The sequence below is a fragment of the Carettochelys insculpta genome, chromosome 1, assembly GCF_033958435.1.
Source record: "Carettochelys insculpta isolate YL-2023 chromosome 1, ASM3395843v1, whole genome shotgun sequence".
NCBI lineage: Eukaryota > Metazoa > Chordata > Testudines > Carettochelyidae > Carettochelys > Carettochelys insculpta.
In genome coordinates this window covers 229,519,423-229,542,597 of record NC_134137.1, presented here as the reverse complement: position 1 = coordinate 229,542,597, position 23,175 = coordinate 229,519,423, and the positions used below count along the sequence as shown (strand labels likewise).

Here is a 23,175-nt window from a genome sequence, read left to right as displayed (position 1 = left end):
AGAAGGGAAAAAACCCAAAGCAGTTTAGTGTGCAGAGTTCACAACCGGAACAGACTAAATACCTCCAGATGTTTGTGGGTGCTTTTCCCCCACTTCTTGCTTTTTTTTCCTTCTTAATTAAATAAACGCATTCAAATTTTAATGTGGCAAATAGTGTTAATACAAAACTTAGATTAAAGTCAAGCTTTTCAAACCTGACTTTCTGAAGTGAGAGTTGTAAAGCTATATTTAGGCATCTTAAGTGCAAGTGGTTTGACTTTTAAACCCCACAAATAGGAGCTGCAGGTGCTTGGCATCAGGTCCCTTGTATTTAAGAGCCTGGAAATGGTGGCCGGGGGAGTGCGATCTGGATGGTGGGGAGAAGAAAGAGTTATAGGGAAATATGAAGAAGTCTAGATAGATTTTTAGGCTGGACTTTTTTTTTTTTCTCAAATGTAGCTACAGTTAAAATAGAAAGCAGGAAACTGGATATTTGAACATCTACAGACCAGCTGGTCAAGATGATACGCATCTAGGGTGTTAAAAGAATTAGGTATTGAACTTTTTAAAGCTGTTTACCCCCCACCCCTCCCAAAAAAAAGCAAGGGGTGGAGGGGGCTTTAATCTGGAAGGTACCAGGGCTTTGGATAAAAGCAAGTGCTGCATATCAATCTTCCAACAAACAAAAAAAGAAGTGAAGTTGGTGGTTACCATCCCAAACGTCAAATAGCTCTCCCTAATAAGATAACAGAAGAACATTAGGGAGGCAATATCTGTAGAAAATCACATCCATGGCACTGTGCATTAATGTGGCACTAGGAATTAATAAAGCATGAATTCTGTTAGCCATCATGCTTTGCTAGAATGATACTCAGTAAATAAAGCAGGCACAGTAACTAAAAAAATTTTAAACCAAAAATAATCAAAATTTTGATTTTCAAAATCAGACTTTGACATCATTCGCCAAATGGATTATTTCACTATGTCTTTCTTTTATATACAGGTAAAGAATGCCAGCCAGAATAGTCAAGGAACCGTTGGTCTGTTCACGTACCCTGTGCTTCAAGCTGCAGATATTCTGCTGTACAAGTAAGAGACAGAATGTGGGCCCATGGGCAACATCTGTTTAATTGCTATAAAATGAAAGTTCTTTGGATCAACATGTTAAATCCCTAAGGAGCATGAATAACTGAGAAGGGAGGGATGACACGCTTTCATCTTTCAGTCACTGGCTTAAAATCTTGCCCATGTTAATATTGATTAAGCATCAGGCCACTGGAAAGCCATTGGATGGTATTGACTAAGAAGAGTTGGTCACCTCAGAACAATTTAGTGTATGTGACGTAAATCACCTGACTGAATGGGCCACAGAAACTAAACTAGTTATGGATCCACAAGATTGGAGCTGAGTCATGTTATTATTTCCCATGTTGGACCTGCTGTGAAGCTAGAGAGATTGAGGACAGATCTACATTGCGGGGGAAGACTGAAGTAAAGTACACAATTTCAGCACTGTTAATTACATACCTAAAGTCCACATACCTTAATTTGGACTTCCAGACCATGTCTAGTAAGAGAGGTCAATGGGAGCCTGTGCTCCCATCAGCTTCCCTTACTCCTAAGGCCAGATGTCTGCAGTTGGCAGGGGCATCCTGTAAATACAATTTAGCATGTCCACACTAGGCACATTAAATCAAACTCTGGAAGGTCGACTGTGGCAGGGTTGATCTTCCCTGAGGTGTAGATGTGCCCTTAGTGTCCAGACCTTTCAGATGGGCGTTTTAGAACACTATTAAATTTACCTATATTAATTTTCAAGTTCTGGTGTAGATAATTCTGTGTCTGTGGAGGAGGAGTTCTCTGCACAAAGTGGAAGCTAAACCTCGTGTATTGCACCTCATTAGAAAGCTGAAACACAGAAGCATAATTCATACTAATTGGTTATCTTCAGTGTTAGATTAGCAGAGGTCCCATCTTAGATTTGAGGTCTGATGCCTGGCACTATCAGGACATCATGTAGCCCTGTAGCACACTGTTTGAAGAAGTATTCTGCAAATTGGGAAGCTGTGAAATCACATTTTCTTGGTTAATATTTTAACTCTTTCTTATGTATTAAGGAGATGTTTAACTGTAGTGAGGAAAAGTAGACAATGTCCTTATTTCAGTTACTCATTTTTTTTCCTAGTTCTTCTCTCACATCTCCTGCAAACCTAATCCCTCTTCTCTCTGCCCACTGACCCAATGCTGGTAACCTGACTCCATGCTTATTCCCACTCCGTCTGGAAGGTACCAGGGCTAAAAGCAAGTGCTGCATATCAATCTTCCAACAAACACACAACAAAAAAGGAGTGAGCTTGGTGGCTACCATCCCAAACATCAAACTGCTCTCCCTACTAAACTAACAGAGCAAATATTAGGGAGGCAATATCTATAAATATCTGTAAAAAATGACTGTTCCATGAGTACCTTAGAGACTACAAATTTATTAGGTCACGAGCTTTTGTAGGTAATGGTGAGATTTTTTTGAAAAAAATTTACTCAATTTGTGCTATGCAACTTGTGTAAATTATTCAAAATACATTGTTCCAAGCTTAGTGCCATCTAATGGTGCCAAATGTCTGGATAAGGGGCTATTACAAACAACAACAACAAAACGCATTTTGTGTGTAGGTGCTCCAAGTTTTGTTGACAAAGCTCACTGATCTAGACTTAACCTTGGTGATCAGTGCTCATTGACGCTCAACATCTGCATGTTAAACACTAATTGACTGCAAACAGGTGATGAAATGAGGTTTGAGAGAAAGAGAGCACATGTTAAAAGGTACATGTATGTATTTAACAAGAGATCTTTTATATTTAAAAGGCGTAGGAAATGGGACAAGAGGCAAAAGAAAATGGATAAATAGAAAAGAAGCATCAATCATAGAAGAAAGAGCTGGAAAAAAAAAATCACTGAAATGGTACAAAGCAAAACTAACTGCAGAAATAAGAACACCCAAAAAGGGCAGAAAAGAGTCAACAAATGAAATGCCACAAACAAAAGTAATGAATTAGAATGTAGGGGCCTGGGAGACAGAATGCCAAATGAAGTCTCCTAAAAGGAAAAAGAGGACTGGGGAGAAGAGGGGCAGGGGGAATAAGAAAAGATAAATAGCATGTGAGAAGCAGCAGCAAAAACATCAAGAAAATTAACATGGGGAAATCAGAAAGAAAATAATCATGCAGAGGCATTTATAAAAACACTGTTTTCTGGGATAAAATACCCAGTAGGCATCCTTCAGTCTGCATAGACTATGGATCACGCCCTTTATAGTTTCAATTGAGGACTTCATTTACAGCGTCTACTGTGACTGTGAAGACCCACATGAGAGTGACAGTCCTTGCTGCATCTCTTGCAGATGTAGTGGGTGTCTGGCAAGTCCTTAGTGTGCTTTCTGTGCGCTTACTTCTCCTCTGCTAGCTGTCTGATCTTCAACTCGCCCTTCTGAAGGCCCTTGTGTAACCCCTGCCTCCATCTGCTGCGGTCGTCTGCTAGATCTTCCCAGTTGTCCAGCTCAATGTCTGCCTCTCTGAGGTCTCTCTTGCAGACATCTTGTGATGGAGTGGGGGATACCTGTGTGTGTGTGTGTGTGTGTGTGTGTGTGTGTGTGGCTCACAGAGGGTGTGGGGCTCCTGCTGAGGGTAACCCTGACGACCAGGTAACACCTTTGTACTGCAAACAGAGGAGGAGGTGGAGCCTGAGGGGTTTGAATTGGAACTGGGAGTTGGAAGCGGTTAGTCTGGGCTGGGAGAGAGAGAGAGACAAAGGAGGGGGCAAGGCCCCAGCTCTGGGGGCCCCTCGGGGCCTCCTCTCCCCAACATGGATGGGATTGGCTGTCTCTGTCGGCTGTACTGACTCCTCTGTACGATGCTGTGTCCTGTCGGCTAATAAACCTGCTGTTTTCCTGCTAAGCGAGAGACTCTCCTGCCTGCGGACAGGGTGCAGAGCTTGGGGGACCCCAAAACCCCATCACACATCTTTGTAGTGCAACTGGGGGCATCCGGGGGGTCTTTTGCCAGAGGCTAGCTCACCATACAGGATGCCTTTTGGAATCCTTCCATCATTCATCCTGTGGACGTGGCCAAGCCAGCGGAGTCCTCAACCTCTTTCCACCACAGGCACAGTAGCTCGTGTAGGGGTTCCAGGAGTGTGCCCGCGGCACATTTGATTACCTGTGGTGGTATACCATCCTGGCCAGGAGCCTTTCCTGCTGCAATGCTGTCGATGGCGCTCTTCAGTTCATCCACAGTCGGTTCTTGATCCAGTTCGTCCATTACTGGTAGGAGCTCGACGACATCGAGGGCTGCGTCAACCACAACGTTCTTGCGTGAGTACAGCTCGGAGTAGTGCTCGACCCAGCGCTCCATCTGTTTGGCTTTGTCAGCAATGACTTCACCAGATTTGGATTTCAGAGGTGCCATCTTGTTCTGGGTGGGTCCTAATGCCTTCTTCATACACTCGTACATTCCTCTGAGATTACTAAAGTCAGCACAGGTCTGGATGCTGCTGCATAGCTGGAGCCAGTGGTTGTTGGCACAGCGCCTGGCTGTCTGCTGTACTGTTCTTCTGGCCGCTCTAAGTGCTTGCTGGGTACTCTGGCTTGGCGAGCGTTTGTACTCCAGGAGTGCAGCGCGCTTCTTTTCAATGACTGGAATCATCTCATCGGAGTTAGCTTTGAACCAGTCGTTCGTGTTTCTGGCTCTTCTTCCAAACACTGACAAGGCCGTGTTGTAAACTGTATCCCTCAGATGTTGCCATTTGGATGTCACATCGGCGCCCCCAGGGCCGCTGCGCAGATTTTCCTGGAGGGTCTCTCTGAACTTTTCAGCTTTCTCCGAGTTTGCCGTCTTTCTGGCGTCAATGCGGGGCCTTCCAGCAGGTTTAGAGTGGTACAGCTTCTTGGGTCTCAGCTTGAGCTTGGAGCAAACTAGCGAGTGATCTGTATCACAGTCAGCATTACGATAGCTGCGTGTCAGAAGGACGTTTTTGAGGTTGTTACGCCTAGTGATGACCACATCTAGTTGATGCCAGTGCTTCGAGCGTGGGTGTCTCCACGACACTCTGTGCTGTGGCTTCGTTTGGAAGAATGTGTTTGTGATGCACAGATTGTGGTATGTGCACAGTTCAAGGAGACGCTGTCTATTGTCATTCATTTTTCCCACACTGAAGTGTCCTAAGCAGGAAGGCCATGAGGCCCAATCAGCTCCAACTCTTGCATTGAACTCACCCAAGATGTACAGTTGTTCACGAGCAGGTATTTGCGCTACAGCAGCACTAAGCATGTCATAAAACTTGTCTTTTACTTCTGGTGTGGCGTACAGGGTTGGAGCATAAGCGCTGATCAGGTGGACAGGACCGGCGCAAGTTTGAAGCGTGATCCGAAGAAGTCTTTCTGATTCCCCCCCATGACTAATTCCACCATTTGTAGAAGGGTGTTTCTGACAGCAAAGCCAACACCATGCTCTCTGGGTTCTTCTTGGGCTTTACCCTGCCAGAAAAAGGTGTAGTCCTTTTCCTTTAGAGATCCCGAATCTGTGAGCCGCGTCTCTTGCAGTGCAGCGATATCAACTCGGAGCCTCTTCAGTTCCTCGTTGATGACAGCGGTCTTCCGGGTGTCACTGATGGCCTGAAGATCTTCAGTCAAGCCGGTCAGCATGGTCCGCACATTCCAGCAAGCAAGCTTAAATTGTTGATGTTTCTCATTTCTTGTTGATTTTCTTATTGGTTTGCCTGGTGCCCAAATTTCAGTCACTTGTCAGGTTCAGGAGCCTTAAGCCTCACGCACCCAGCGAGGCAGGTGAACTGTGGCGGGACAGTACCCTATTGGCTGGGGGCTGCCCAGCTTGAGGCAGGCGGTGACTGTCCAGTGAGATGTGAGGATCTCTCTCACCGTTGAAGGCAACCCCGGCGCTCCTTCTCTACGCCAATCGAGCAAGAGCTTATAACCGGTATCTGTTGCCTCCCGTGTTGATGCAATGCTGTTCAGCGATGCCGGAGTACCTCTCCGGGCGCGAGCCTGGGTACTTATTATGGAGACTCTGGGCTGCCCAGACGCCAGTGTCCCCCTCTCGGCTTTACTGATATAGTCCAAAGGAGAGGATAACCTCCGCGTCTGGTACCAGCTCAGCTGCAGGAATTGCCGGGACAGTGCCAGAAGTTGACACCTAACCGCCTTCAGACTCCACTCCGGATTTTCTGTCAGGGTTTACTCCCTTAGCCTTTCTCCTTCCCAGGATAACCCACAAGGCAGTGGGGCATGGAGAATGTGGTTAAGGATCCCACAGGGTATAAAATAATGGTTATAATGGTTATTATTTTGTTACAATGGTTATTTTATAATTATAAAATAATGATTCTGGAACCAAATTGGCTTAGGGAAATGTTCATTTTGGCCTGAGTAAGTGTATTAATTAAGGTAACTGTTTTTCCTACATTGTCAGTCCTTGTCATTTTCTGTGGGCTACTGTAACAATTTTTTGCTTGTCCTAGTTGTTTTGTATGTGGATTAAGAGGCGGAGAGATTGACCCCCTGTAGTTTAGGATCATAAGTAAGAATACTATATTAAATTTAAATTGTCTGGGTATTTAAAGACTCAGAATATAAGTTAGAATTTAGCCAGGACTTGGTTTAACATAAACCAACTCTGTAAAATGATCAGTGGACTCTTTAATATTAAAAAAAAAACCAACACTTAATCATGTCCTTTCTCATCTAAAAATCACAGATTAACAGTGTAGGTGATTGAGTAATCACTGGAAAAAAACATTAGCAAAAAGTGGTGGATTCTCCATCTCCTGAAGACTTCAAATCAGGACTGGTTTCCATTTTAGAAGATAAGGGTTTCAAACACAGGACTAACTGCAAAAATGTATGTGGTCTGTGTAATACAAGAAGCCAGACTGCATGATCTAATGGTCACTTTTCTATTCATATTCCATGAGTGAATAGAAGACAGTGGGTTGTAGAAATCTTATGGTGAATGGAGTATGCTTGCAGAACACAAGTGTACCTACCGGTGTTGTTACTCTTCCTGGTATCTTTCCCATTTATGTTCAGGCTTTGGTAAAAGGCTGTTCTTTCATTGCTGAAGCTGCATTTCACCACATCAGATGCAGGAGAACCGTATTAGACAGGATCTGTCTGTATGTTGCTCATACAGCAGAGAAGGAGAGAGTTAGCTGCAAATGAACATTTGGCTCCATCTGGCCCTGAACCATGACAGGAACTGGGACAGTCTCAGGTAATGTTTCAATAGGACCAGAGAATTTTACAGAGTTTCCTGTATCTGTCTTTTATTAAAAGGTCAACACATGTTCCTGTTGGTGAAGATCAAGTCCTGCACCTGGAACTTGCTCGAGATATAGCACAACACTTTAACAAGAAATATGGAAACTTCTTTCCTGTACCCAAAGCCATTTTAAGTGAGTAGGAAGATGTGGTTAAATACTAAATTATATTGCATTATTATGGGTTGTGGTTTAACTTGTAGATCAGGTGATTCTTTGTGGGAGCAGCTCTACAGTGCAAGCGCACGCGCACACACACACACCATTGGAGTAGCCAGTGGATTGCAAGAAACAACTGAGGAAAGGGGGCAAACTGATTGCAAAGTGGATCTAGAGAACATGACCTATGAAGAAAGGCTGAGAGAATTGGGCTTGTTTAGTTTGGAAAAGAGAAGATTGAGGGGGGGACATGATAGCGGTTTTCAGGTATCTAAAAGGGTATCATAAGGAAGAGGGAGGGAACTTGTTCTTCCTTGCCTCTGAGGATAGAACAAGAGGCAATGGACTTAAATTGCAGCAGGGGAGGTTCAGGTTGGACATTAGGAAAAAGTTCCTAACTGTCAGGGTGATCAAACACTGGAATGAATTGCCAAGGGAGGTGGTAGAATCTCCATCACTGGAGATATTTAAGAGGTTAGATAGATGGCTTTCAGGAATGGTCTAGATAGAAAGTGCTTGGTCCTGCCATGAGGGCAGGGGACTGGACTCGATGGCCTCTCGAGGTCCCTTCCAGTCCTACTCTTCTATGATTCTATCAATAGAAAGGAATGAATAAAAAGCTTTGGAAACCCCAGAAAAAAAAGTGTGCAGGATCTGCTCTTCCGTAGGGCTCTGTTTCTGCCTTTCAATCTTGTTTGGTTGTAGCCCTTCCTCTTGCAGACATGGGCCTCTCTTAAGGAGAGAATACGTTTGATGGTACTAATTACGGACCACTTTGTGATGTCCGTTAAGGTATTTAATAAGAGACCACCAACCCACATAATACTGTAGTGTTTGCTTGTAGTAAATGCTGTACTGAAGTTGCAAATCAGTTTCGCTTGTGTTACTTTCACTACCATAGCACCCAAAAGTTCATTAAGTGCTTTGACATGTGCTTCTAAATTTCAAGAAGGCTCTTCATTGGAGCTAAACTTTCAATTTTTGGTTACTGCCTAAGGTCAGGAGATTTTGAGGAAAATATCTTCAGTCAATTTTTTTCCTAATGAGGGCTGAAAATATTGGGAATCTTTCTGTACAGCAAATGGCATATGTGGCAGGTAATGTGAGCAGCTGAGTATGGAAAAAGTGTTATATCTCTGCATTACTTAGAAATCTAGAGGAATGTGCAGGCTCTACAAGAGGAGGAGTTCTCCCTTAGAAAGGATTACACTGCCTGGGTACCATTAGTAGCCCTCTTTCAGTTTTAAAGTCCCAGTTAAAAATAAGAGTGGTCAGATGAGTGATGGAAAATGTTGGGATGTACAAAGCTTAGTCCTGTGCCTTGTGAGCAATCTGAGTACAAATAATGCAGTATCTATACAACAGTGATTCTGTGCTATGCACTCAAGTCATTTTATCAATGGCTCACAGTCCATTTTATGTATAAAAATCATGGAATTAGACTGTGAATTAATGGAGAAGTGGAATTAGATGAATGTTGTAAAGTGCTTTATAATGCAGGCACTCCTTGACACTAAGCAAATAAAAACAAGGCCTGGTTTTAAAGCTGTGCAAGACTGCTCAACTCTTTTGCTTAGAGGGGATGTTGCAGGGGGTTTTAAGCTTTAGACACTCCTGGTTTACCCTTCTGAGAACCCTAGAGCATTTAAGGGTATAATGAAAGCTGCTTTGCTTGTTGTGTGAAAGTCAAATTGCAAGGCAATTTTTGAAGACTGGTTCTTTCACCAGTTTGTGCCTGAAGGTAAATTTTATTGTGCCAAAATTTATATTCCCCTCAAAACTTTTATTGAGGTAGACAACACATGAGGGCACCCAGTTTTCCTAGATGATTTTCATCTTGACATTATGGTTATTTCTATCTCCTAATTCAACCTCCTAGTTACAGCCAATGGACGAACGAGTTATAAGATTTAATTAAAGCTTATTACACTCATAGAACCTTTGATCAGGCAACTAGGACTATAGAATAGGCAGAAACTTCTACTGTCAAAGATTTCTGTATGGGTCACAACATTTACGCTGCAGTAAAGAACATTAGGGAGTCTTGGCATGAAGTCATGCAGGCCAACTTGAATAGGGTTTGGGGGAAAAAAATCCTTTTTCCTCAGTTTAATAATTTTAAGTGGTTTCAGGAAACCCCAAAGAATGTCCCTAACACATAATTGAGATGGAAAAGGAACTCAATGCTGAACTGAAGACGGATGATGTGAAGGAGTTGTTGGACTCATACGCAGAGGGTCTGTCTGAAGATGACCTTATGCAGTTGGATCCACGAAAGGTCACAGAAGAGGAGGCTGCAGACGTGTTGGCTGAGAGACCGTCACCCAAAACATTCACTGCGAAAAAAATGTCTGAGGCTTTTAGAATGATGGAGGGGCCATGGCACTGTTTGAGGAATGAGACATCAACTCCTCAATATTTGCCTCAAGCTCCAGAGCGGTCAGAAATGCCCTCACATTTGACAAGGAAATTTACTTTGAGGAAAAGAAGGTAACTCTCCAGACTTACCTTTGAGACACTCTTTTCAGAAAAAGTGTGTGGTGTGGAGAAAGTGAATATAGAAAAATTATTTACCTTTTCCCATAATACAAGAACTAGGGGACACCAAATGAAATTGATGGGTAGTAGGTTCAAAACTAATAAAAGGAAATTTTTCTTCACACAGCGCACAGTCAACCTGTGGAACTCCTTGCCCGAGGAGGCTGTGAAGGCCAGGACTCTATTCGGGTTTAAAAAAGAGCTTGATAAATTTTTGCAGGTTAGGTCCATAAATGGCTATTAGCCAGGGATAAAGTATGGTGCCCTAGCCTTCAGAACAAGGGCAGGAGATGGATGGCAGGAGATAAATCACTTGATCATTGTCTTCTGTTCTCCTTCTCTGGGGCACCTGGCATTGGCCACCATCGGCAGATGGGATGCTGGGCTCGATGGACCTTTGGTCTGACCCAGTATGGCCATTCTTATGTTCTTATGTTAAATGTGCCCCAAAGGAACCAGTGCCATCAACCTCCACATCCAGTTAAACCTGCCAGTCCTCAAGCACACATGTTCAGTTAAATCAAAAAGTCAGTTTTATTTAATGTTTTGTTGAATTACTAGTATTGCAATAGTACAGTTGCCTATTATTTTTCATTGAAAATGTATAGTATTACAGCTACATTATGGGATAAATAGTCTTTTGTGAACTAGTGTGGGAACCTAGTCACTATTTATAGCATTGTTTCCTTGGGAAAATGTACTCTGAGTTTGAAACAACCAACTTACAATCAAACTTTTGGAATACAACCCATTTGGGACTTTGGGACTGTCTGTACTGGTGTCCTATGTCACAGGCATGCATGAGTGCACCCCATTTATTTCTAAGACACCTATCATCCTTCTGTAATCTAAGCAACATTTTTCCAGTGCCTCTTTTTTGGGTCAATAACACCTGGAAGGGAGCTATTTCTCAGGAACTGTAGGAGAGTTTCAGGGGTTTCTTGTTTGGGATAGCTTCTCATGGTGAGGAGGCTGGTCATTTTGCGACTCTCCTCTGGAGTCTGATGTCACCCACCTCCCCTCCGTTGTGGGAACCCTCACACTTTTCTAGTTTCGCAAATAACGAGCAGTCCTGTAGCACCTTAAAGACTAACAAATGTATTTATTCGTAATGAACTTTAATGGGTAAAACCCACTTGCACACTAGATTACTTGCCTCCCCAATACCAAGTTTAACCTGCTGTTCCTCAAGCACCCATGAGCACCTAAGGGAGGAGGTGCATTCTTAGTAGAGAAATCAGCTTAGAGCCATAGCAGATAATAGCAGGGACTCATCCCAGAAGCAGTAAGTAACTGAGAAGGGGAATCCAGGTTCAGGTTCTTTGGGGGATTATGGGGAGAAAGAGGAGTGGCTTGGGTGCTTTTGATGAGAAAGTATGAAGATCAGGGATCAATGTATTTTGTAATGCTTGGGAAAATAATTGTTAAACTAGGGCAAGCAGCCAGGGCAACCTACTGTAAGCTCTTGTGCGCTCCTAAGAAACTTGCCCAATAATCATTAATAGAAGACCTTTGTCTGTTTGTGTCTTTAGGTACAACAAAGAAGGTAAAGTCTCTCAGGGGTCCCACAGCCAAGATGTCCAAGTCAGACCCTCAGAAGTTAGGCACACTCAACATCACAGACAGTCCAGACGAGATTGTTCAGAAATTCCGCAAGGCTGTGACTGACTTCACCTCTGAAATCACCTATGACCCAGACTCTCGTCCAGGTGTCTCCAATATGGTGGCCATTCATGCTGCCGTCACAGGACTCAGTGTAAATGAAGTGGTGCAACAGTGTGCTGGTCTTGACACTGCTCGCTACAAAGGGATGGTGGCAGAGGCAGTTATTCAGAAATTTGCACCAATCCGGAATGAAATTAAGAGGCTCCAGGAGGACAAATCTCACTTGGAGAAGGTTTTAGAAGCTGGAGCAGAGAGAGCCAAAGAACTAGCTGCCCCTGTGTATCAGGAAGTAAGGAGAATAGTGGGGTTTCAATAGAACCTACTGCATAGGTGCAAATTCTCTCATTTCCTGAGAGAGCTCTTGTTCATCATCTCCCATCTCCGTGTCATGAGAGAGAACTTTTTTTGTCTTGAAAAATGAAACAATCATAATCAGATGATTTTTTCCTTGTGATTATGACACCATCCTATAGAACCAACATCAAGCCATTTTGGAGGGACAAAAAAAGGCACAGATACGATTTCCAGAGGAACCCACAAAATCAGAGCAGTGAAGCTGACCAAAAGAACTGCCTGTTTTCAAAGAGCAACGTAAACAGTTGGAATAGAAGCCACAGTCACTGGGATGTCAGAGTTGCTACATTCCTGATTCTGCCAGCAGAAGAGGAAATCACAAGCTTCATAAAATCCTCCCCTATTGCACACAAACTCACAGAGAAGGACAATTGTTTTGTAAATGCCAATGGTATTATCCTGAATATGGTGGTATAATATGCTTCTGGATATCCCAAATAGAAGCACATAGTAGAGACCTGGAATGTCCGGGACATCAGTAATGAGAAGAAAAGCCTTTCACCTCTAGATCTCTGGTTCAAATACATCCCAGTTTGATAGCATCATCTAGTCTATATGAAATGAGTTGGGCTGTCATACCATTTCCTGGTCTATTTTGCAGGAGCTACCATAACCATTGAAACACTGTCTCTTTTTGGCAGACTCAGTAAATGATTCATGGAGCAAATAGAATCTGTACCTATACCCTGAACTGCCCTCTCACTTCTAGGTAATCGTATCTGTTAGTCTATAAGGTGCCACAGGACTTCTCGTTGTTTTTTAGGTAATTGTAGTAAGCCGGGGTTAAAGTACGTTGGCAGGGGCTGTCTGTGTTGGGAAGCATGCTCTGCAGCTGCCATTTTGCAGCTGTTCTGTAGGTAAGCAAAGGTGCCTGCCCTGTCAGTCCAGCACCAATGACATGATTCATTTTAGAACCTCTGTCCTGTCGGGAGATGACTTGAGGCTGAGACACCAGGGAACTCCCTGTAAAATTAACAGAACCTGCTTATATAAGTGACTGGCTCAATACAAAACTATGATTTATATGATTTATACAAATATAATCAAACCATTTTTCTCACAAAGAATAGGTCTGGTAATGAGAGAAGTGTTCAGCCTTCACAGATCTTATTCCTCCCAAGTCCCAGAATGAGAGCCCCCTGAGTGGGGGAGCTGCTGAGGAACAGAGGTAAAAGAGGCAAAAAGTGGCAGAAGAGAACAGAATGGAGAGGGCAGAGAGGTGCTTAAAGCCAAGCAAAACCCACTGCTGTGGAGAAATTGGTTGTATCAGTGCATTCACGTCTCACATTTCAAACCACTGTACAGCAGACCCCTCACTTAGGCAGGTGTTGGATTTTTGCAGCAGCCTGGCTCCTGGCTCTCCTCCACTTGCGGAGTCAGGAAACTGACCAAAGTAGGAGCACCCCTGGTGGGTGGGGAGAGTCAGGCTGCCACCCCGACAAGTCTCCCCTCCTGTCAGTGATGGTATCTCAACCCTGAAACCCCTCCTGTCAGTTGTGGCAGCCGAGTCAGCTGCTGCCCCTGAAAGAGCCGGGAAACTGACCAGCACAGCAGCACACAACTCAAGTGCATGTATCTCAGGGGTCCACTGTATAAAAACTTTACTAAGCGTATAGTCTCACAGTTATGACAGGTACTGCAAAGAGGAAAAAGGCTAATTTAAAAGTGCCTCATATATGTCATCAGGGTTGTTTCTCCTGGGTTTGGTAAGGTGGAAGTTATATCAAGAAACAAGAGCAACTTTTATTTCTGAATCAATATGAACCAGGGCTTTTTTTTTGTTTGTTTTAAATACAGACCAATAAAAATCTGAGGAATTTGTTTCCTGGTTGGAGTGAAGTGGTGTGTGTTCCCTGACTCTGAATCCTTTAGCTCCTGTATATTGCAAAGCAAGAAATTCACCGTTGGATGTCTATGCTAAGACCTGGGTTTATAGGTATAAAAGATCTGTGAAAATTAAAGAATGAGATGAGAATTTTCAGGTAAAGTTAGTCAAGACTAGAGGAGGCATATGAATGAATACAGTGTCAATTAGAAACTAAGTGCAAGGCAGTGTACGTGGGAAGGTTTAATTCTATCTATTCATACAATTGATGGTGGTCCTTCAGGTGATTGTTTGTGCATTCCAACGGGTATGCGTGTATACCATGATAGCTGGAAAGCTTTTATCCTAGCAGTATCCATCATGTTGGCTGTGGAGGCCCCTAAAATGGCACCACTCCAATAGTGCATGTAAGCTGCTGCTGATCCCCTGGCCCTCTCAGTTCCTTCTTATAGCGCATGAGGGTTTTGGAACATCTCCCATCTTTTGCGTCCCAAGCGTCTTGGTACCCTAGTGTAGATAGAGCTGTTAATAGTCACCCATTATAGAGAGTTGTAGTTAGTGTTGTTTGGGGGATCCCCACCACCACTTTCATTCCCTTCACCAGAACGTGCCATACTCACAAGATTTAAAGCTATGAGAGCTGTGCTGTCATAAGCCCTGGGTGTCCATCAGATTGATTACCTGAAGTGTTCAGGTGAGGGACATCAAGCCAAGATCCCCATTTGTTGGAGCTTCTGCCACCATGCCAAAAAGGAGCAAGATCACCACTTCAAGTTCCTATTGATGGAAGCAGCACTCCTCCCGCAACTGCCAAGAGAGTTGTCCTCGGCACTGGTCGTGCTCAGTGCTATGGCATCTGTACGTGATACCTCAATCCTGAAGAAGCAGTCATGCCACAAGTACAGTTCCACAGGTAGTTGAGTGCGCAGTACCATGCTTGATCCATTGGTGCCAGCCAGAAGAAAGAGCCCTGAGCAGAGCTGGTCACACTGCACAGAGACATCAGTGAGTTGTGCCCAATGCAGACACCTACACATGGCCCTGCCACTCCCAACGCCATTGGCTCCCGTTCAGCCATTAAGCCTGGTCGTCGTGGTATTTCCAATTATTCTGTGGAGGAAGATACTGACCTCCTGTGTACTCGTGACACTTTTGAACCTGCTAGGCATCTGATAGCCATGACATCACACTCTCCACCATGGCCAGGCACCACTGCAGTGCAAGGGTTGTTACAAGCTCGTCTGTTCCCCCGGCACATGCCCCAACGCTGCATGCCGCACCAACGACACTGTTGGTAGCCTAAACATCAGCAGCATCAATGATGCTCGCACCAATGACAACGGTTTTGGTGTGGCCGGCACCAAGGGCAGCACCAATGATGGTGACACTGCCATGACAACAAAGAGGCAAGTGAGTATGTTGGGACTCTGTCTCGCCACAGTACCATTCCCTAGCACCGCTGAAGTTAGCACCCACGTGGTCCAGCACAGACTGCTCCTTAGACTCAGGAAATGAATCTTCAGCTTCATCTCAGAGTCTGTCTGCAACATCATAGACAATAGGAGCTACTGGCAACTCATGCCTCTGGGCCTCCTCAATGACATGGCCCAATGAATTGAGCCCTGTGCCAGCTGCCAGAGCTGCCCACACCAGCTGCCCTGCCCGCCAGAGACGTGGTTTGCCAGAACCACCTGCCAGTACCAGTCAGCCTCGCACCAGCCCAAGCTGCCGGAGTCCTGCACTAATGGAGCCAGCCACCAGCCCAAGCCACCTGAGCCCTGCAATGCTGGGGCCAGCCGCCCAAGCCCTGTGAATCCTGCAAGCTGGCCAGCTGCCCGAGCCGCCTCCCCTCCCACAAAGCCTGGCACCACCAGCCCCCCAGTTACACCCCATCCCCTTTACCTGATCCAGGCAACCCCAGTCCCACATCTAACTCCATCGTCCTCCTCCCTGCCCCAACTCACACTCACCTTTACATAATCAAAACAAAAAGCAGTCAAGTAGCACTTTAAAGACTAGCAAAATAGTTTATTAGGTGACCTTTTGTGGGACAGACTCACTTCTTCAGTCTGTTCTGGTCTGGCTATGGTCTGAAGAAGTGGGTCTGTCCCACGAAAGCTCACCTGATAAACTATTTTGCTAGTCTTTAAAGTGCTACTTGACTGCTTTTTGTTTTGATAGTGTATAGATTAGCACAGCTTCCTCTCTGTTACTATTCACCTTTGCATGTGGGTCTTCACTGGCTGCCTGCTTTGTACAGCAGCTGCATCAGGTCAACCATGTAAAATGGCAGGGGCTAAGAGTGACAAGCAAAGGCCGGATCTTTCTTTGGGTTGGGGAAATGATGGGGAGGCTGGGTCACCTTGTGCCCCCCACTGGAATTTCTTCACACACCCCTGGGGGGCACAACTCCAGTTTGGGAAACCATGTTCTGGGCCTTGGAGTTGCAGAGAAAAACCTTGAAAATGTTAATTGAGTGCATGCTAAAATCTGGGAAGCCAGAGAACCATTTTAAAAAAAAATCCTTTTGTTAGTCTGAGGTGTAGCTGTGTTAAGCTGTATCCGCAAAAACAATGAGCGGTCCCCTTGTACCGTACAGCAGAGGAGCTCAAAGAGCAGGGATGTGAAATTTCATAAGGGGGTGCAGTGCAATCAGCCTCCCCCACTTGCTGCTGTCAGCAAGGGAGAGCAGTGCATCGCTTCTGGGAGACTACCGCTCGCTTCCAGACAGACTGGGGGGCCCTGCTAACGACAGGGACAAAAGGTGGGGCCCAATGCGAAAAGTTTGCTCACTCCTGATCTAGCGTGGCTTTACCTCTCATGAAGATAATTCAGGCTAATACCAAGGTAATTTGGCAGACTGCAGCCTCTGTAGTGCACACCTCAATGGGTGTTGAGAAATGGAGCCTTGGCCCATTAAAGGATTATGAGCACCTTTTCAGCCACCTGCAGCTGGGCACGTTATTAGTAGATGTGAGGAACGACAAAAAATGCCAGGGTCAGGCAGAACCTGCTCCAAAGGCCAAGGAACCCAAAAAATTAGTTCAAGTGGTCCCCACGGGTGCTCCACATCAGGTGCTGGACTTGTCTCGGCGCACAGATGAAAAGCGTTCTACAGCCGTAGTCTGCCGATCCACACATGCGCGGCTGCCATCCCTTGTCATTGACACTCTTTGTGATGCACATGTCTGGTTCCCACCAGTTTCTCTTCAACTACCGTAGGCTTCAGAGGGAATGTCCTCCTTTTCTCTTCTCAAGGGGATCCTCTGAAGTGAGACTGTCTAAAAACCTCTTCTATGTAGTTAACCATTGTCAATAGTTCTTGTTCCTCTTGTTTGGGGGGGAAAACAAAAGGCGGGGGGGACAAGCAGTTCAAGTTATTGTTTACACTTTAGGACTCGTAGCTTAAGTCATCTATACATCTCTTCTCCTATCTTCTTGAGACCGCTGTAGAGCATCACAATACCAGTCGTATCTGTCCCCTCCCAGACCATATCATCATCATCATCACCATTCTTGTTTGCCTTATTATTCATCTTATTGGCAAGACTCACCCTTTAAGGGAGACACAAGTTTCTTTTGTTTCTTCATGGCATTCACCTGTTCCTCCATCATCATTGTCCACCCACTGATGTTCTCCTCCGCAACAACACTCTGAGCTGGAGAAGGGACAAGTATCAGACAACGACGACCAACAAGCAGCTGCTTCTCCAACTGATCAGTTGTCCTCTTCATTGGACAAGGCCGCCATGCTGGGAGCCGGCCCCTCCAGACAAGACTAAACAATTAAACAAATTATGTAAATGTGTTGCCCTCAGTAAAGAGTTTAAAATGGTGGAGGTGGACCAAAAGAGGCATCATCATCTCAAAAATCTACAACCGATCCACACCTCCAAAATTGCCAGTCCTCTAGATGAGGCCATACTGGAGGTGGCCAAGGACATCTGGCAAACCCTGGAATCCGTGTCACCTTCTAACACGTGCATGGATAAGCAGTACTTTGTTTCTCCTAAGGGGATGGAGTTTTTATTTACCTTTCCACAACCTAACTCACTCGTGGTTGATGCTGCTCACCACAGAATCCTCTGCCACCCTTTTGTTACATATTGCTAACTACTTGGCACATCTCTCTAATCACCATTTTGATAAATATTCTAAATTGGTTCCCTTAATTAATTATCTGCCGGAATCTAAGCGTCTTACTCTAACTTCTATCATACAGGAAGGTTATGCATCTGCTAGAGCTGCCATTCAAATCCTCTGCTTCACAGTGGGCACGGAACACTTTCAATACCCGGTTCTGCCCTTGGGTCTGTCCACTGCACCCAGCGTATTTTCCGTAGGCCATGACAACGATCAGCGTTATCTATGTCAAAAAGTAATCATCATTTTTCCCTACTTCACTGACTGCCTCATCAAGGGCAAATTGCAAACAGACACTTCAAATGTGGTTGCTATCACCAGGCAGACGTTCAGCCATCTCGGGTTGTTGGTCAACTACCAAAAATCTACTTGCATTCCAATACAGGATCTAGAGTTCATAGGGTCCAGGCTCAATGCTGACTCCACCAGGGCATACCTGCCCCCGCAAAGGTTTTAAGCAATTCAGGATTTAATACAAGCCATTTCCACCAGTCCAGTGGTTCAAATAGCTCTGTGCTTAAAGCTTATGTGCCACATGTCAGCCACCACGTATGTAGTTCAGTACATCAGACTTCACTTTTGCATTTTTCAGTAATGAATAAGCTCCATCTATGATCACACAAAAAGCACTTTGCACAGGTCGGTTTCCCTTCCTTTAAATGTCCATCAGTCCCTCACCTGGTGGATGAAGTGGCAGAACCTGCTGGTGGGGGTATCCTTTTAGCATCAACAACCTACTATGTATATCACTATGGAAGCTTCTCTTCTGGGCTGGGGGACCCTTATGAGCACAAGGTCAGTTTAAGGCTGCTGGTTGCCAGCCAAGGTTCCTTTGCACATCAACCTGTTAGAGCTCAGGGCGGTCCTCAGTGCCTGTCACCATTTTTGCCAGCACATTTCCAATACCACAGTTAAGATGCTTACTGACAACATCACCATGATAGATCAATCAGCAGGGCCCAGAATGTTCACAATCCCTATGTGCGGAAGCCATCTGACTGAGGAACTGGTGCGTTTGCAACAACACTGTACTTGTGGCATCTTACTTACCTGGCATGGACAACATCATGGCAGATTCCCTGTGTAAGCACTTTGCCCTGGACCATGAGTGGGAGTTGCATGATGGTGTCCCCCGTTTCCTCTTGAATCTATGGGGCACTCCCCTCTAGACCTTTTTGCCAACACGAAATGCTGCTGTTATTGCTGGAGGGGCGGAGTAGGGACCAAGTACTAAGCGATGCCTTTCTCATCAAATGGAGGAGGGCCTTGTCTTATGCCTTCCCTCCTATGGTGCTCGTCCCCAAGGTGCTATACAAGATTCAAGCAGATGGGGCAACAGTCATATTGGTAGCACCTGCATAGGCTCACCAGCACTGGTTTCCATTGCCACAGTGCATGTCGCCATACCCTCCCTACCCACTCCTAGTACTTCCCAAAATCCTATCTCAAAACTGGAGATCCCTGCTTCATCCTCAAAGGCAGACCCTCCACTTCATGGCATGGCTCCTAGTTGGCTCAATGCAACCGAACACATTTGTTCCAACCAAGTTAAAGATGTTCTGATACAAACATGTTGGAAAACTACCCGAATAACTTACCTATCTAAATGGCATAGGTTCGCTTCACGGTGCTCTGCGCATGACCTGGAACTACAATCTGCCCCTTTGCACTTAGTTTTGGAGTACATTCTGCACTTAAAAGACTCAGGCTTGGTGCTGGCATCACTCCGGGTGCACCTCACAGTGATTACTGCCTTCATCCAACCTATAGAAGGAGTCTGTTTTTGCACATCCTACCACAAAAAGATTCGTCAAAGGCCTTGTGAATTTGAATCCTCCTCCTCATCCAGTTCCTCCTCAGTGGGATGTAGACCTAGTTCTTAATGCTTTTATGGCACCACCATTTGAACCATTAGCAATGGTACCTTTACAAATCATGACAATGAAGGTGTTTTTTCTCCTTGCTATTACCTCGGTGCAGAGAGTCAGTGAACTTTCTGCTCTTATGGAAGTACCCTCTTACATAATTTGTAATAAAGCGGGGTTTATTCTTAGGCTCCATCCGACCTTCATCCCTGAAGTGGGCTTGGACTCTCATCTAAATGAACCCATTATTTTATCATTATATTACCCTAAACTGCACGCTTTTCCTCAGGAAGTGTCACTGCACACCCTGGATGTCCGGATGGCTTTGGCCCTTTATATTGACAGAACTGAATCATTCCAAAAAACTGATAGACTTCTTGTGTCTTTTGCTGATTGGTCGAAGGGTGAACTTTTATCAGCCCAATGAGCAGCAAAATTAGTAACCTCATGTATCATGCAGTGCTACTCCTCCAAGGGAATACCACTCCAAGTACCACCGAAAGCACACTCCACAGGGACTGTGGCAGTGTCAGTGACTTTTCTTCATGGTGTCATATTACACGACATCTGCAGAGCAGCCACCTGGTCATCTCGCAATACGTTCATGAAACACTATGCCATACACCACCAATGGACTGGGAAAGCCTCTCTTGCATCAGCAGTCCTATCATCTGGTGACCAGCCATGACTCCTGCCCTTCTCCTGTTGTTAGCAGGTACTGCTACACAGTCACCTGATGTGGGGCACCCACGGGGACCGCTCAAAGAAGAAAGCAAAGTAACTCACCTTGGTGCAGTAACTGTCGTTCTTCGAGATGTGTTCCCATGAATGCTCCACAAGCCGCCCTCCTCCCCGCTCCAGAGTCTCTTTCTTTCAGATCTTTCAGAGTCAGGGGTGGTTTCAAGAAACTGGCGGGAGCCGTACCATGCGCATCAAGGAAAGAGCGCGAATGGCAAGGGATGGCAGCTGTGCATGTGTGGTCCGGGTGACTACGGCTCATAGTTCTCCATCTGAGGCACTGGGAGGAGCCCAGCACCTGATGAGGAGCACCCACAGGGGCACATCTCGAAGAACGACAGTTACTGCACCAAGATAAGTAAACTTTTTGCTATATTTGGCCACAAAATGTGCTCCAGAGGGATCGTCAATTGTGCGTGTCTAACCAACAGGCGATACCAGCTGTTGTGCTTCTAATTCCTGGAGCGCGATGGACAAAATCAGGGAGCTGCTCCCCAAGGAGTTGCATGAGAAATTCTCCTCCCTCTTAGTGGAAGAAAGGGAGGGAGGTGTCCAGAACTCCCAGGCTGCCCTGGGCTTGGTCGATTCCACAGCAAGAAACATAGCCATGGCTATTAACAACGCAACACAGGGCCTACCTCCAGATTTCAGGCATTCCCCATGAGATTCAGAAACACCATCCGGGACTCGCCCTTTGATTGTGCAGGATTATTTGCAAAAAATGTGGATCTGCTTCTGCACAGTCTAAAAGACATTGGGGTGATGCTTAAATCCCTGAGCATAAACACCCCCCAGAGGAGCTCCCTGGACATAAGACCCCCGCACCCTACCCCACCCCACCCCAAGAGAATACTTAAGCCACAACCTCCATTGCATTTCTGCTTTGTGCTCCAGACATGAAACTGGCAGAAGGCACAAAAACACCCCTCACTTATGGGGTCTGCATTGTTCAAGTGACCTGATGGTTCTTTACAATGACTTATAAAAGAAAACAAAAATGTTGTGTCCTCTTTGTTTCTTAATGATGTACGCAGAAGGCCCACAAATATTTTTAATGTTTTTCCTGCTTGTTTTTTACATTAGAAGTTCAGCTGTCATTTGCTCTGCTTTTCCTACCAGATAGCATGGCTATCCGGAGAACTCATATGGTCACAAATGACATTAGAGGTACCAGGGAGTTAAACCCAATTAACTGGCAAGGGAAGTGATTTTTATTCAGCCTATTTAAAACTCTTGATTTCTGTTGATAGCTGTTTAATTCAAATACCTAACACACGCTTTGTTAAAATATTATTTTTAAAATTGATCCAATTTTTATCTCTTTCAAAGTGGGACCTCCAGCAGAATCAAGAAAGACTGCACAATTCTTGATATTCCAATGATTTGGTTTTGTGTTTTAATCTTTAGGTTAGCTGTTTATTTAAGAGAGCCAGAGCACTGAGATACCAGAGTGTACAAATTCTGCACTACCGTTGCAGCACGGCATTTGCAGACCTGCATTGTGTTCTGAATGGTGTTGACTTATTTTGCTTTATCTCTGTGTGGGCTTAGGGGTTCAACACTTCTCCCTTTCAAACAAAGAAACAGGAGCAAGTACACTCTTAAACTAGAAATCTTTCATACCAGTAAAATAAGGACAGGGCCAAGAGAAAGAAGCTTCTGGAATGTTAGAAGAAGAGATTGTGAACAAAAGGCTTCTAATGTTCCCCAAGAGGTGTCACTGAGATTTTTCTAAGAAGTCAAAAAATGTGCTTGAGGGCAGGGAGAATGGTTCTGACGAAGATTTCTCACTAATGTAATCTGGTTTCATTAAATGTAAGGTTCTACCACTGTTTCCAGGAAATTTGCTTTTTCTCCCCCCCCTTTCCTTTTGTTTGCTTTTAAGTACAGATTTTTCCTTTTTTTATTTTTTATTCTTTTTCTTCCTTTAAACAAAATGTACATTTTTACCATGCTTTTCCATTTTATGGAACATAGTGATAATTTTATTTTCTTTGGGAAAGCTTTACTTCTACTGAACATACAATCTGTTGGGTTTCTTTGGGAAGGGAGTCTGGGAGCTGGAGGGAAATATTTTATATTTTCACGTGCTAAGATAAGAAGTGAATTAAGTGTGAATTGCATCCTATGGTGAACCTATAGATATTCAGCAAACACAGCGAAAATATATGTGTGTATATATATATATAATGCCCGAGTCCACACATGAATTAAAAAATAATCAGGAAAGAGGTGAGCTTGTACCAATAGGTTGTTACTCTGAAACATAATAGTTAATTGCCAACCTTGTTACTATTTCACTGCTGATCAAAGTACATATAGGCAAAGGAACAGCCCATTATGAATGGTTGCCTAGTTTATTGTGAATGCGATTTCATTTGATGCTGTGAGTGGACAAAGCTGGACAATACTACCAGGAGCCCTTGTCTGTACCAGATTGTGCAGAATGTTCCACAGTGGAGCTCAGGCCGCTTATTGTAAGAGACTTTTTTTTTAATCTAACTACTTCGGTGTATAAAGGAAGATGTACTGTGCTGGGTGCCATGAGCGTATGACCTGGTGTTTCAGTTCTAGTAACTGTT

General features: G+C 44.7%; 1 protein-coding gene across 1 annotated transcript in view; it reads left to right on the top strand.

Annotated features, from left to right (window-relative positions):
• The window catches only part of WARS2 (tryptophanyl tRNA synthetase 2, mitochondrial), a 53,958-nt gene extending 40,117 nt beyond the window's left edge, over window positions 1-13,841 (top strand). Inside the window, exons 4-6 of the mRNA XM_074983589.1 lie at window positions 983-1,068; window positions 7,323-7,441; window positions 11,536-13,841. Of these exons, the coding sequence (XP_074839690.1) occupies window positions 983-1,068; window positions 7,323-7,441; window positions 11,536-11,984 (654 nt within the window). The 3' untranslated portion in view covers window positions 11,985-13,841. The remainder of the gene's footprint in view (window positions 1-982; window positions 1,069-7,322; window positions 7,442-11,535) is intronic.
• Window positions 13,842-23,175: the final 9,334 nt, after the last annotated feature.